Below are 14732 nucleotides of genomic sequence, written 5' to 3' on the forward strand. Positions count from 1 at the left end.
CAAACTTAGTCCTACTTTATTAAGTTATATGTTATATTTAAGAACAACAATAAAACTTAATATACTGGTAACAACAAAATAAACAAAGTCTGCGTACCTCATTAATAGTACTCATGTACAGTAAACTGTCATTTAAGTTAAAGTAAAATATCACAGCATTAAAATATCACCAACTCAACATATAAAAAAAAAATACAAAACTAGACAGGTTTTAAAAATAAATATTCATTTTAAAATGTACAAATAAGGGGAGTTCATGATTGTTAAAGGTATCTATTAGTCTAGGTTGCATATAATAGAATGTAAGACACCATAAAAATGTGGCTATGATACTAACAAAAATGCTGAATAGCTCTTTAAAAGGCAAACAAGCGTTTAGTGTTGACAGACCTTTAGCTATTCTATACTTTTCCTTGAAAAATAATAAGTTAGTTTCTTTAATTTGCATTGATATCAACCACAAATGGAGGCATTTGAATACGTACATTTTTTCTGTAAAAATTAGCTCCTTATCTCTTCTACAGATACAAACAATATTTTTTGAAACTTGGCAATCTCTATTTTTTACTTAGACAGTTAATTATTTTTATGCTGTTTAGAAGTGCTATTAGAGTTTATTATAGGGCAAGCTAGTACTTGTTTTTACATTTGTATATTTAAATGCAGATAAACAAAACCTGTCTCCAATTTACACAAGTAAGTTTATTTCACATTACTATGTTCTTGAAATAGTTTGATTATTATGTATTAACCTTGGATTTTCCTCACTGCCAAAATTATAATATATATATTTATATAGGCTTTTATTGACATCGTACACAACTGCAAATCATCAGCTTTAGATCTGTCAAGCTAACTACAAAAACCAAAATTACAATACTCTTAAAACCTTATCTAATTTTATAGAAGCTAGTAGTAATATTAAGCTCATATATTTCCCTGCAAAAACTCAAAACTAGCCATTAAAAAGTGAAATAAAGCTACTAACAGGACATCTTTAATTAAATGCAGCATCAATAAAAAGTACAAATTTAAATTGACAATTTTAAAGTATAGTACAACCTCATTTATCCGTCACCTACGTGACTGGGAAGTATCATGGGAAGTAGTATGGGAAGTATATGGGACGTATCAGGAACAGTAAAAGGGTTTAATTATCCGGGGAGCAGCATTTTCAGGATTACTGTGAGATTTGTCTAGGATTTTTCCGTGATCATGGACAATCCTGTGGTCAAGAGAGACCTTCAATATTTTGTCATGCTCTGGGAATAAATGATGATGTTTCCGACAATAAATAATTTTCTATGATCGCAAAAGATAATGTAGTCACTACAGGAGATATTCTGGAGTCTGCCACAATCGCAGATAACAGCAATAAAGTTACCGTGATCATGTGAGACGATGATGATGTTCCCTGTGTTCGAGAGGTATCCGATTTACAGGATAGTCACAATACAACTGCAATGACATTTCACCAATAGGCGATGGCACAGTCAGATTAAGCAAGTAGTCAGACTAGCTGAGGTCCGATAAGTAGGTTTCTACTGTAAGTACTTTACACAGGAATCATTCAGTGAGAAAACTGATCTAAAGAAACCCAAGCAATTGAGACAATCATTATAAAGTTCAAATAAACACAGATAATTTTTATGATTACTATAACTCTTTACTCATCACAATACTTATTGTGTATCGATTGTTAAGCTAACTCTTAATTTAGTTTAAGTATAGACATGAGCTTTATGGGATATTTGATATTTGCATTGTGTGCGTGTTATATTAATGCACTAAATTTACTCATAGAACAGCCCAATAACAAACAGCATTCAGAGACGAAGCCTACTATATGGTCTGTTATTTTCTAGACAAAGGCTTGCTTATTCAAGAAGATCAACGATAAAAACTTTTAAAAACCTACGGTATGTAAAATATATGTTGCATGTAACAGTGAAGAGTATTTTTCTAACAATCTGTTTTATATCTCAAAGATATTACAAGGAAAAGAAATTAAAAAAATTTTATACACATTCATTTCCTCTAATTTTTGCCAGGTTCATGCGGTAATGTCAAGTATAGGAAAAGTTGCTATGCCAGTTCTGACCCTCCTACTATCCTCAGCCGTAAGCACATGGTGTTTAAAAACAAAGTTAAGGACATGTAATTAGTTGGTTCATAATTAATTAGGGTATACCCACAAAATGATTGCTATGGTGTAGGTAAACTATACAAAATCCATGTATACTTAAAAATATATTGTCATTTTAGATGACACTCAAATGTTAGGTATTACTCTTTAAAGCATAGCCCACTAAAATGATACAAATATTAAACAATTAACAGCAGTGAAAGACTCGTTATGTAGTGCACATTTTCATTGAATGAATAGCTCAAAGCTGTTTCCCATGGTAAAGAGAATGGGTAAATGTACAATAGTGGCCACTGAAACAATTTGTCACAATTCACAACACCTCAAAATTGGAACTGGTATTAGATTAGTTCGTGAAATTGAGGGTTGTGATTTGACATCATTTGAGAAGACTTTTCATGGTAGAGATAGTGCTGCCCCTGTAGCCGCTACCAAAATGGTTCCTGAAACAATAGAATTATCTATTATATTTGAAATCTGTTACTCCATTTTTTTCTGTGTGATAAGAAATTCATAATGGATGTTAAATTTGTATTCTGAGTTTAAAGGATAATGAATGGTGTACAACAGTGATATTAGTACTCCTTGAGGCTTCAGGTACATTAATCATTTCAAGTACAACCGAGTATCGCTAATCCAAATTAATTGGGGCAGGACCCTGATCAGATGATCAAATTGTTCGGATTAGCCCAGAATGCAGAAAAATTGCATTAAAATGATAAAACAATATGTAGTTTTACAACTTTAAGTGACCTAACAAGGCGTAGACTACTGTAATAGCATTCAAATTTATAAAAACAATTCAATATCCTAAATTATTTGTAGATGGAGCATTAATATTCATTTATTATACAATTATTCACTGGTTTAACTCACCAATGGTTGAGGTAATGGAACAATTGATAAAGTTTGTGGCGATTTTCAAAACCAGCAGCTTTGGGAATAATTTTGTGATAGGCGTCATAGAAACTTCGATTGAAGCCACCAAACATTCCAGCTATTGCAAGATCGTACTCATGATGTCCGTAGAAAGTGGCTGGGTCAAATATCACTGAAACAGGAGATAAGTGTATAGCTCATTTTACTAATGTGTTTTCTATAAGTAAAAAACACATAAACTTAAACTTCTCAAACAAACGACATGTCAAATTTTACTTTTAGCGAATTTCCCATATAGGGAATAAGCTATTACCGTAGTACTCATGGTAAGACCTGGACCCGGGACCGATTTTTTTTTCGTTTTGAGGTCCCTAGAGGCCAAAAACACCATCCGTTCAAATTCATATATATATATTAATAATTGGAAACAATATAACATTAGCCCTAATCACAACCATACTTATTATTTATATATATTTATATATATATATATGTGTGTCCGTTAGCGCGATAACTCAAGCAAAAATTATCCGATTTTGATGAAATTTGGTGTAAACCTACGTTTATTCGAATGAGTTCGCGAACCAGCATGATCGGACCATGGGAACGGGGGTTTATGGGGGCTTTTATGGGGTAAAAATGGGTTTTTCCCATTTTTGAACCTAAAAACAAAAAATTTTGCGATTTCTTTCTAAAACGTTTTGTAGAGCTTAAAAAATGAAATAATTTAGTATATTGAAGCGTTATAATGCGCCTAATGGTTACGGAGAAAATTCCAAAAAATTGTTAATTTAAAATTCTCATAATGTTATTCTTATGGAGAATAAGTAAACTGTTGTAGTTTTCTTGTTTATTAACATATTTTGCCCAAATTTGGAAAATGTGTTTATTTCTTACTAACTATTAACATTTTACATAAAAAAATACTTTTACCCTCCCTGTTGCAGCAAACCTAAGTGTGTGTTAAACTGATTCTATTTAAATAGGGAATAAATGTGATTAAGGAGACATTTTAGTGTAAATCCAATCAGGCAAATGGAAATTCGCTTAGTCTGCAGGTTTGCTGCGGCGGGGGTATTTTAGAATTGCGTTGTATTTTAAGTGGAAAAATATTTTTTGTTAAACATGGTTTATGTAAAGATCATTCTTTAGTTTGTTAATTGAATGTTCTATTGGGTGGTCTGATGGAAGTGGAGGGGGATCCCAGTCTGAGGGTGGTTGAAATTTGTGTAGAGATGGGTCGGCTTTGTTGAGGTTAGGCTTAGTTGCATCGTGAATTTGGCTGGCAGATAATCCCTCATCAATAAAACAACAAATCTGCAACTTATCCAACCATAAATTATTCACAATTGAAGAACATGTGTTATCAAAAGGCTTAAGCTTCTGCCCCACTCCAACCTTCGACCACTTTGAATTTATCAAAGATATTATGACACTAGCCAGAAACCTACGCTTAAAACACTACTTTGCCAGCCAAATTCACGATGCAACTAAGTCTAACCTCAACAAAGCTGACCCATCTCTACACAAATTTCAACCACCCTCAGACTGGGATCCCCCTCCACTTCCATCAGACCACCCAATAGAACAATATATTAATTTCCTAGTCCAGAATGTAGCTAGTCCAAGTTTTTTCTAAAGTCGTCACAGACAACTCAAATAATAATTTGAAACCAACTGAGAGAAAGGCTATTAAATCACTGAAGGAAAATGACTCTATCATGATTCTTCCAGCGGACAAAGGTTCCACAACAGTCATACTGAATAAAACAGACTACATACAGGAAATTGAAAACCAACTCTCCGATACCTCCACTTATCGCCTATTAGATGAAAACCCTACTGCCAAATTCACCGAAGAACTTCATAACCTTATCAAAATCCATGCCAAATCCAACATCTCACAAGCTACAGCCGAACTGCTTATACCAGATAGCCCAAATACCCCCAAGATCTATGTTCTTCCAAAAATTCACAAAAACATAACTCCACCACCAGGTAGGCCCATAATTGCTTGATGTGGATCACTTACAGAGCGTATCTCAGCCTATGTCGATTCTTTCTTACAGCCCATAGTCCATACCTTACCCTCGTTTATCAAAGACACTAATGACTTCCTCGAAAAACTTTCTGATGTGCCCCAACCCCTGCCAAATAATTCTCTCTTGGTCTCTGTTGATGTATCGTCCCTATACACCAATATTCCTCATCTTCATGGAATATCTGCAATAGAACATTTCTTACAGAAACGGCCTAATGGTACCCTCCCTACAACCTCATTCATCCTAAACCTAACAAGATTTATCCTAGAAAAGAATAATTTCCAATTTCTAGACCGACACTACCTACAAATAAAAGGAACTGCTATGGGCACTAGAATGGCCCCCTCATATGCCAATCTCTATATGGGGAAAGTTGAAGAAACCTTCTTGAAAAGCGAAACGCTTCAACCTCTATGCTGGTTCCGCTACATCGATGATATATTCTTAATCTGGACACATGGTCGTGAAAACCTGGAACTCTTCTTAAACCACCTAAATAACTGTAGCCCCCTTAAATTTACATGGGAAACTTCTGATACAGTACTACCATAAACTTTTTAGATGTATCTGTCAAAACGATCAACGGGATCATAACAACAACAGTTCACACAAAAGCCACTAACCACCAACAGTACCTCCACTTTGAAAGCTGCCACCCGAACAACACGAAACGTGCACTCCCCTACAGCCTAGCCTTAAGAGGCCTCCGGATCAACAGTAAGGAAGAGGATGCCCATAATTATAACCAAAAGCTCCAGACTGCCTTTGAGAAGAGAGGATATCCACCTGCACTTGTCAAATCCCAAATTAATGCAGCCACCAACAATTTCAAACACCAGAAACCTAAACCGCAAAAGAACGCTGAATCAGTTAACCTAATCACAACCTACCACCCTGGCCTATCATCAAAAATAAACAATCTCCTAAGCTCTGGTTTCAAAATTTTACAACACTCCAGCCAAACAAAAGATCTCTTCAAAGAACCTCCCCGTCTTGTGTACAGACAACCTCCAAACCTGAAGAACATGCTCGTCCGACCGAAACTACCTAATCCTTCCACCAACCTACCAGAACCATTCCCCCAAGGCTCATATCCATGTGACAGTAACAGATGTAAGACTTGCAATATTCATAAGCCAGTCACTACCTTTTCCAGCAATATTCATAATTCAGAGTACAGAATCAAAGGCCACCACACCTGCACTACAGAAAACCTAATATATCAACTGAATGAATGAATGGCCACCGCCAAGATGTCAAAACGGGCAAAGAAAAACCTGTGGCCATCCATGCCAACAATCACAACATGGACTTTGATAGTTGCTTCACAACTAAAGTAATAAAATCCCTTCCAAAGGATGAATGCAACCCTTCCATGTTAAGAAGGTGGGAACTGGCATTCCAGTATATAACCAACTCCAGAACTCCCCCCAACCTTAACCTAAGATAAACCTGTCCAAGCAGCTAGCTAAATACATAATAGGCCTAGTTTGTATATAAAATATTATATGTGTGTGTGTATATATAAAGTTGTGTACATAGTTGTAAATAGACTAATGAGACTATGTGGCAACCCTGCATAGTTGACAACAGCCATCAGCCATGACAGCAGCCATCTTGTAATTTATAAACTCTCTCTATACTTGACAAAGTCCCTTAGGGGACGAAATATTGTGTGCAAAATATTTTTCTACTTGTTCTATGGCCTACCCACACTTTCAAGGTAAGCTAGCTGCTATCCTCCTTTTTCTACCATTTAAAATCCTGGCCTAGAGCCTTTCCTTAAACAAAACAAACATTGAGATTTGTCATAGGCCCAGAGTGAAGCAGTTTTAATGACATACCTGGATTGGTCTTAGTTTCAGCAGCGTTTCCGCCCCACAAATCTCCGTGCAACAGAGAGGGTTTGATCTCTAAATCCTTAAAGAAGGTAGGAAGCACAATTTGAAGTCTGGACCACAATTCATTTGCCTCCCTGTCACCTTTCTGTGATTAAAGTTACAAAGACTTTATACACATGTTGATGAAAATTACATTATACTGAGAAATAACTACACTTGATATACTATACCATACAAAAGTTTCCTATTCTATTTTAATATATTCCCAAAGTTCTACTTGTTGCATCTGAGAGTCCACAATTTCTTTTTTTCTCTCTAAACCGTTGGCTTGAAGAATAAGCTTTTAAATGTGTTAAATGTACTATTCGGTTAAAACACCAGAGAAAAAAACAATAGTTTGTAAGTTAATTGGGTTTAAATAATTTGAAAGTTGGGTATATAAAAGGGAAGGAATAGTAAACCTTAAAAACAATTCTTTATATACTGGATGGAAACAAAACTTTATTTTTACAACTACAAAGAAGAGGATGTCAACAAAATTATGCTGCTTCAGGACTTGTGCCCAGAAACACTCACTTTTCATTATTTCAATGGTGCCTTCGCTTTAAACCAAGATCATGCAAAGCTTTTGGTATCACATTTAAAATCTAAAAACTAACTGAGGTTATACTAGTACAAACACCTTCAAATTTGATATTACATATTATTTAAAGAAGGCCTGATTCTAGACCGAGCAGCCACCAATGGAGTATCAATATTGATTTTTCAAATGAGGTAAAAAATTGTTCATAACAAGACCTTTGATAGGACCAAATCTTGAAAAAGTGTCAATGAGGTGGAAAATTAAAAATGCTTGAACTTGACTGCTACAGTGATAAATGATAATAGGCCTATTTAATCTATTAGTAACTTTTTAAGCTTTAATACAGAAAAGTAACTTGATGTAAACATTTTGCTATATCAAATCCTAAACAAAGTTGGAACAACTAGTATAAAATGAAATTTAAGATTTTTTTATGAGTTATCTAACAATAAAGAACAACAAATTCATACTACAGTAAATTGACATTAACTCGGCAGTTTGTGGACGCAGAGGTTGTCGAGTTTGGGGGTTGCTGAGTTATCCAGAACATTGAAACTATTAATGGATAATAAAATGAATGCATAACAGACTAACTTTTACTTAAAATGGTTTAAAATACCTGCATATAGTAATCCTTTGTTGCTGATTTAGGCAACTAGTTTCGGTTCTTGTTTTGAACCATCTTCAGGCCTCAAGGTGTCGAACCTCTGTTAACGAGGCCTCTGTTAACGACCTTCGAATGAAGTGATCACTTGACACCTTGAGGCCTGAAGATGGTTCAAAACAAGAACCGAAACTAGTTGCCTAAATCAGCAACAAAGGATTACTATATGCAGGTATTTTAAACCATTTTAAGTATAATACAGTAATCCGGAGGCTAAACAACTATTTTTTAAAATAACTTTTACTTATGAATTTATTAATTTCATGAGTATTTGTACATATTGAGTAAACAATCTCAAAGAATCTTACAAACAATCTTCAGCCGTCCTTGAAAAGTCTAACACAATAGTAAGACACTGTACCGTGGTAAATTAAGTAAATTGAAATGACCTAAACAAAATTAAATTATTTAATCACTAGTGGCTTGTAGGGACATAAGTCCCTAAAAAGCTCAAATGTAAAACAACTTTTTGCAATACCGGTATTTAAACAAACTCAGAATAACATTATCTATGTGTCAGAATAGGCATCCCTACACCATATCTTTTGTGTAAAAACCAGTTTGTTGTTCTTCTTTGTTTGCTTTTGTTGATGTCATTTTCAATAAATAATTTGAATCACTCCAGTGGTTTAACATTAAAAGGCAGCAAACATATAATTGTTTGTGAATAAATACTGGTTTACTAAGGTAGCTTTGGTCTTGCGGTTAATGAGGATAAATAAAAGCTTCCCTGTTTGGAATTTTAAAAATTCATTGGAGGTTCGCCTTCAGATGAATTGAAGACGCCTGCAATTTCATCTGCAGTAGGCTTATTATACCTACGACGATCCATATTTATCCTGTCTACAAACCTAAGTTCTAATTCACTGTCACCTTGTACATCCATTTCTTCCGAAGCTCTTTTGTAAATTTGTGCAAATGGATTTTCTAATAGAATTTCAGCTAGTTTTGACAATATTTCAGGTTTTAAGTCACTATTTTCTCGACGCCTTTGACGAATTTCTGTTGCTGTTAATGTGTCAATAATGTACAATTGGCCATACACGGGGTCTTCATCATGTTGAGGCAGCAAATCTGAGATTGAACGATAAATCTGTCCTTGAATTTTGAAACAGTATGGCCCTTTTTCCTGGAATATCTTTCTTACTGGCTGAAAAATAAGCAAAAGCCATCGCACTGTTGCATTGTCGAATGAATTTATACAGTTGTGGGCTCTCTTCAAACAAACTTTTAAGTTCTACATTAGTTTTTGACTGAGGAAGGTTAATAAGTCCGTTATGGCAACATGTCATAAAATGATTATTCGTTAGTTCTTCTCTAAAATGAAGAGCACTACATTGAATGCACTCTTGGTCCAATAATCCTGCATCATGGATCGTTTCATTTCTCTCGTCTACCATGGGTCTCCTAAAAAGGGGTTATAACATATCTTGATTAAGTTTGTCATTATCTACTCTTGCTCTCCTACGCGCACTGTCATTCCTATGAACTGTTCCCCGCCTTTGTGGTATTCCCCTGGCGTTCATATTAATTACAGTACTTATAATGAAAAGAATATATATCCAGCAGCCTACATACCAAAACATCTTCCCTGGTGATTTTATAAAAGTATGATCGAATATGATTACTCTACGTTGTATATTCACTGCACTAAAAAAATTTACTTACGAAGGAATGCAAATACACCATTTTAGAACCAATAACATTTATAGGTTATTTTAGTTGTATATATTTACACAACCTTAACCTTAAAATGTGTAGAAATATAAAGAAAACAACATCATTTAAAATAAACTTGAACATATGATTTAAAAAAAAAACAAAACAGAAGTTAGATTTAATTTCGACTCTTTGATTATTTATACAGAATATTTATTCTATGTCGTTTACTCCTTTAACACGACAATAACGTAAAAGCATGAAAAAATGAAACTTGAGTATATGATTTAAATATAAACAAAGAATGCAGACGTTTTTCCGACTAATCTTCAATATTTCAGTTTTATTATAGTATACATTTCATAGTTGACTGGCTAAAAGTAAACCAAATGCGTGTATTGATCACTGTTTTCAAATCTGTGGCACAGCTGTTATAATTTCAAAAGATGTAAACAAATTAAACCCCATGTTGTTTTAATGGGAAAAGTTTTATTCTGTTGCGAATTTATGGTAAAAAAATAAGAAAAATGAATAGTTTTCCCTCAAAATTCACGTCAAGACCTTTAAAATAAGACCCCTCCCATCCTTCTACGGCCATCCAGTCACTCACAATTTCTTTACAAAAATTTGACTTACGGAATTATATATATAGATTGGCTAGAGTAAGCTTAAGAAATAGTGTCCTAGATTTTAAAAGATTTAACTTTGTAGGTTGGTAGTGATCTAGATAACAAATTCAAGTTTTGTCAGTTAAGTTCACTGGAAATGATGGTCTATTAAATGTGGTTGCTGTAGAAATTACAGATATCAACCACTTCTTGGTACTACCACTTCTTGGTCCAGTAGCTTCTTTGTACCACTTCTATTTGCATGGTAACTGCTAGTGCCAGTTCTGACCATTAAACCCAGTGTCTCTGATTAAAGTAAGACCTTTCCAGTATTTTATTATTTAGTATAATATTTGGAAGTAATAAGAGCGTATTTTATTTTATTTGGAAAGTGTATTTTGTGAAATTTGAGAACCATAAAATATATATGTCTTTGGCCTACTTAGTCTTTTAATTCATCTCTCTTCTACTACCAGCTTAAATTAGATTCATCCTAAATTAAAGTATACTACCTAATTGGCTACATGGTAGGGGTATAACACAAAGCCAGCTAGACGAGCGCCCTGTCAGCTGTTGACTGTTGAGTTACCGGGTATCAACATAGTGAGGTTTAACTGTAGTTCATAATTAATTGAACTTTTTACTTACTTCTTTTTCCAGCAGTCTAAACTGGTGATCAAGTCGATTTTGCGCAAAGAATAACTGAAATAAAAAGTATCCATTCAAAAATTTTCCCTATGAAACTGCTAAGATAACATTAATTTGCTTCAAACTCCACATACTTGATAAATGGCTGATAAGATGAATGACATTGTAAGGTGAAGTACCTATTGCTTGTAAATTTAAAATTCATTTAGAGATTGATACTTATAACAAACAAAATTACTTAAATGCTAAACTAATGTTACTTTTTATTTAATAACGCTATAAGGTCAGATATTATTTAGTTTAAGCAAAAGTAAACACGTTCGCTGCAGGTGGGTCAGTACTGACCCACGGCGGTCGCATCGTTCACGCGGCCGGGTCAGTACTAACCCACACTGCAGTGCATCAATCTGTTGCTCAGTGCGAGCCTAGCGTCGGTTGAAGGTCGACCTATACCACGTTAGCGTGCAGTGTGTGACTTGCTTTGTTCACCGTTGAGTTGGTTCCCGCGTCTCGCTCCCGCCAAGGTGGCTGGGTCGGTACTGACCCACCTTACCACCTTACAGTGAACGCCCATCGCTGTGCTACTTCTGTGTGCTTTATGACGTCATATTCAATTCAATTAACTTTTAAACTATTTTATTTCATTAATATTACCATTTCAAATCTTTTATATCTTTCATCTTTGTTAAATATTACAATTTTTTTTACTCCGGTTTAAAAAAAATCTTTCCGGTTAAAAAAATCCGGTTTTTTATATCTTTCATCTTTGTTAAATATTACAATTTTTTTTACTCCGGTTCTTGATGGGTCAGCACTGACCCATGTATATGACGTCACATTATGAAGTCATAATCAATTCCAATCAATTGATATGCTATTTTATGTTGATTGTTTTATGATAATGACTACATATATCTTCAGAACATATATTTTTATTGACATATATAATTAATTCAGTGACATTTCCTTTTTTTCTGACTCTGGCTCCTGATGGGTCGGTACTGACCATTAGTATGAGGTAACTTTTTGACGTCATATTCAATACCGATCGTATTATATAATATTGTATTTTAGTAAGGACACAAAAAGGAATGTTATACAACAATAAAGTTTTTTAGCAATACGATTCGACTTTATAATTTCCTTTAGCAGTGAACGTTAAACAACGTGAGCGTGTTAAACAAGGAAATCTATGGTAACAAGTTGGAAATATCTTATGAAAGACATGATGTTGAAGTATTAAAAACAAATAAAGGTGAAGAATTCAGATTGAAACTCAAAAAAGTGTTGGAGGAAAGTGAGCAGGATAATGAAGTAGAAACAAGTGTAAATCAAAGATGGAAAACTTTAAAAAAAGGTTTTACAAGAAACAGCTAAAGGTGCGTTGTCCAAGGCGCGTCTGTTGCGTCTGACGCAGAGCGATGATCGCCGAGCGATGGTCGCTGGGCGTCGATCGCTTGGAGGCCCGTTGTCTAAGAACAATCTATTCTATTCAATCAATTTCTATTCAGTTCAACAGTTGGTTGCTGACTGTGTTAAAATTGATTTTGCTCTCACAATTAGCGTTAAGAGCCAATTGTTGAAGATCCTATTCATCGAAGAGATAGAAAACGAGGAAATTCTGAACCTTTAGTGAACCTTGATTGTGTACCCACAGTGTTTTCAAAAATAGAAGTGAGGAAGGATATTTTTAAATACTTATCAAAAACCACTTTAATGCAGACAAGAGGCTGTAAAGTGATTTTTTTTTTTTACTTTTAAAGGAAACAGTTTAAGTTCCTTTAAATCCTTTAAAGTTTAAGTTGTAGGCCTAATAATTTAATTGAACATTAATTTATTATTATTTTGAAAATTTTCTTTGCTACAGATATCCCCTATTCTAAATAACTCCCAATATGTAATCCATAGCTAAAATAAAAGTCAATACTTTGGTGAATTATTTTAGACTATAAAGAGTTTTGGGAGTTAATTGGGGATATATTATGTCTTTAACTGAAGATACATTTTGAAATACAGTAAAAATAATTTAATGTTAAATTAAGGTATATGACTCATTTTAAATTAGTTGGATTTTATTTTGTGATTAATCAAATTAAAGCCAAACATTTACTGAGTAATTTAACACCAGAGAGGCCTTGGGCCGTATTAACAACCCGAGATATAAATATTTTAATAAAAACAAATTTCTAAAAAAGTTAGATTTAATTTTGTGTTTTTGTTCGTAGCTTGTCTCTAACTCGTCTGATTTTAATGATGGCTCAAATGGAAGCCGTTACATTACTGAATATTTTAAGGTTGAAACGAACTGCAAGCGGTAATAAGAACTGGAGATATTTAAAAAAATGTTTAAACAAATGATAAAAGTACGAAACGTCTATAAGAAATGTATGGGGGAGAGTTTGAATATCTTTAAAACGAAAAAAAAATAAAATAAAAACGGATTTCCGCATTGAAATTAGCATGAAAATCTAGTTTTGTAAATTATGTGTCACAACACTATCATTACATAAAAACAATATGTATATCCAATATGGCGGATCCAAGATGGCGGCCATAAACGTGTTTCCTATCGAAATGAAGTACTAACCACCCAATAAATACTGGTGGTGGTCTTAGGTCAATATCTCGAAAATGTGCATAAAAATGCATGTGGAATCATTTTTTATTATTTTTTCAATGTTGGGAAAAGCTACCATTTTTTATAATGATTTAAGGGGGGTTTCCCATTGACCGATTTTTGGCAACCTTTAGTATGTCACTCAGCAGACCCAACACTAAAAAATAAAACCCTAAAACATTTTCTTGCAACTTTTTTAGGTCATATCCTATATTTTTTTGATTATAGCCATTACATTAAGATACTGTATATTATGGAGTATACGGCAGAACACAGAAACAACAATACAATAGACGCAATAGACGCTGGTCCTCAGCGATCCTGTCTGCTCCTGGAGCAGTGCCCCACGTCAGACGCTAGAGACGCTCTCTTGGACAACGGGCCCATTGAAATCAATGTTTAGCAGTCACTGAGCGTCCATCGCTAGCGTCTATTACTCAGCGTCAGACGCGACAGACGCGTTCTTGCACAACGGGCCTTAAGGAAGAGTACGGAAAGAAAAGGACAGTAAAGAAAAAACCTTGGTTTGACAAAGAATGTAGGGTTAGAATAGAAAAAGGACATCAAGCAAAAGGATGTGTGTGACGTAATTTTCCTGGCTGGCGACAGGTGGGAAATTACGCCACCGATACGAGAAACGAGATCCCAGGAATCGCCCAAGTCTGGTCGCGGGGATTTTCCCAGGATTCGATGGTGATTTGGTATAGCCCTGGTTATCAGAGCTAGAGACAAACGTTGCGGGTTACCAAACACCACACTTGAAATCACCACTCTAGTCTAGGGCTTGTAGGAAAATTAATAATTTTAACTTGACTCTGTGGGCAAATATCTATGTGACACTCTACTAGCTAACTTAACGAGACAACTAGTAAGCTAAGTAGTCACCCCGCTTACCTACGGGGTTAAGACGTGAACCTGTAACAAACAAGGTTAGTACAAGATAGGGTTAGCCTAGCCTAATTCCCACAGAGTCCGAATTTATTAAACAAAAAAAACACAAGTTGGCTTAAATTGTCCAGGTGAGAAACGAAACGAGAAAAACTGA

General features: G+C 34.6%; 1 protein-coding gene across 2 annotated transcripts in view; it reads right to left on the reverse strand.

Annotated features, from left to right (window-relative positions):
• Positions 1–14732, reverse strand: part of LOC128985993 (ketosamine-3-kinase-like) — a 28145-nt gene continuing 13413 nt past the window's right edge. For both annotated transcript variants that reach the window (XM_054406038.1, XM_054406039.1), the window contains exons 3-6: positions 11071–11124; positions 6912–7053; positions 3023–3197; positions 1–2589 (exon numbers count right to left, since the gene is read on the reverse strand). In XM_054406038.1, the coding sequence (XP_054262013.1) occupies positions 2526–2589; positions 3023–3197; positions 6912–7053; positions 11071–11124 (435 nt within the window). In that variant the 3' untranslated portion in view covers positions 1–2525. The remainder of the gene's footprint in view (positions 2590–3022; positions 3198–6911; positions 7054–11070; positions 11125–14732) is intronic.

Source organism: Macrosteles quadrilineatus, unplaced genomic scaffold, assembly GCF_028750875.1.
Source record: "Macrosteles quadrilineatus isolate MER2022 unplaced genomic scaffold, UCM_ALF_1.0 Scaffold_2__2_contigs__length_208266976, whole genome shotgun sequence".
Classification (NCBI taxonomy): domain Eukaryota; kingdom Metazoa; phylum Arthropoda; class Insecta; order Hemiptera; family Cicadellidae; genus Macrosteles; species Macrosteles quadrilineatus.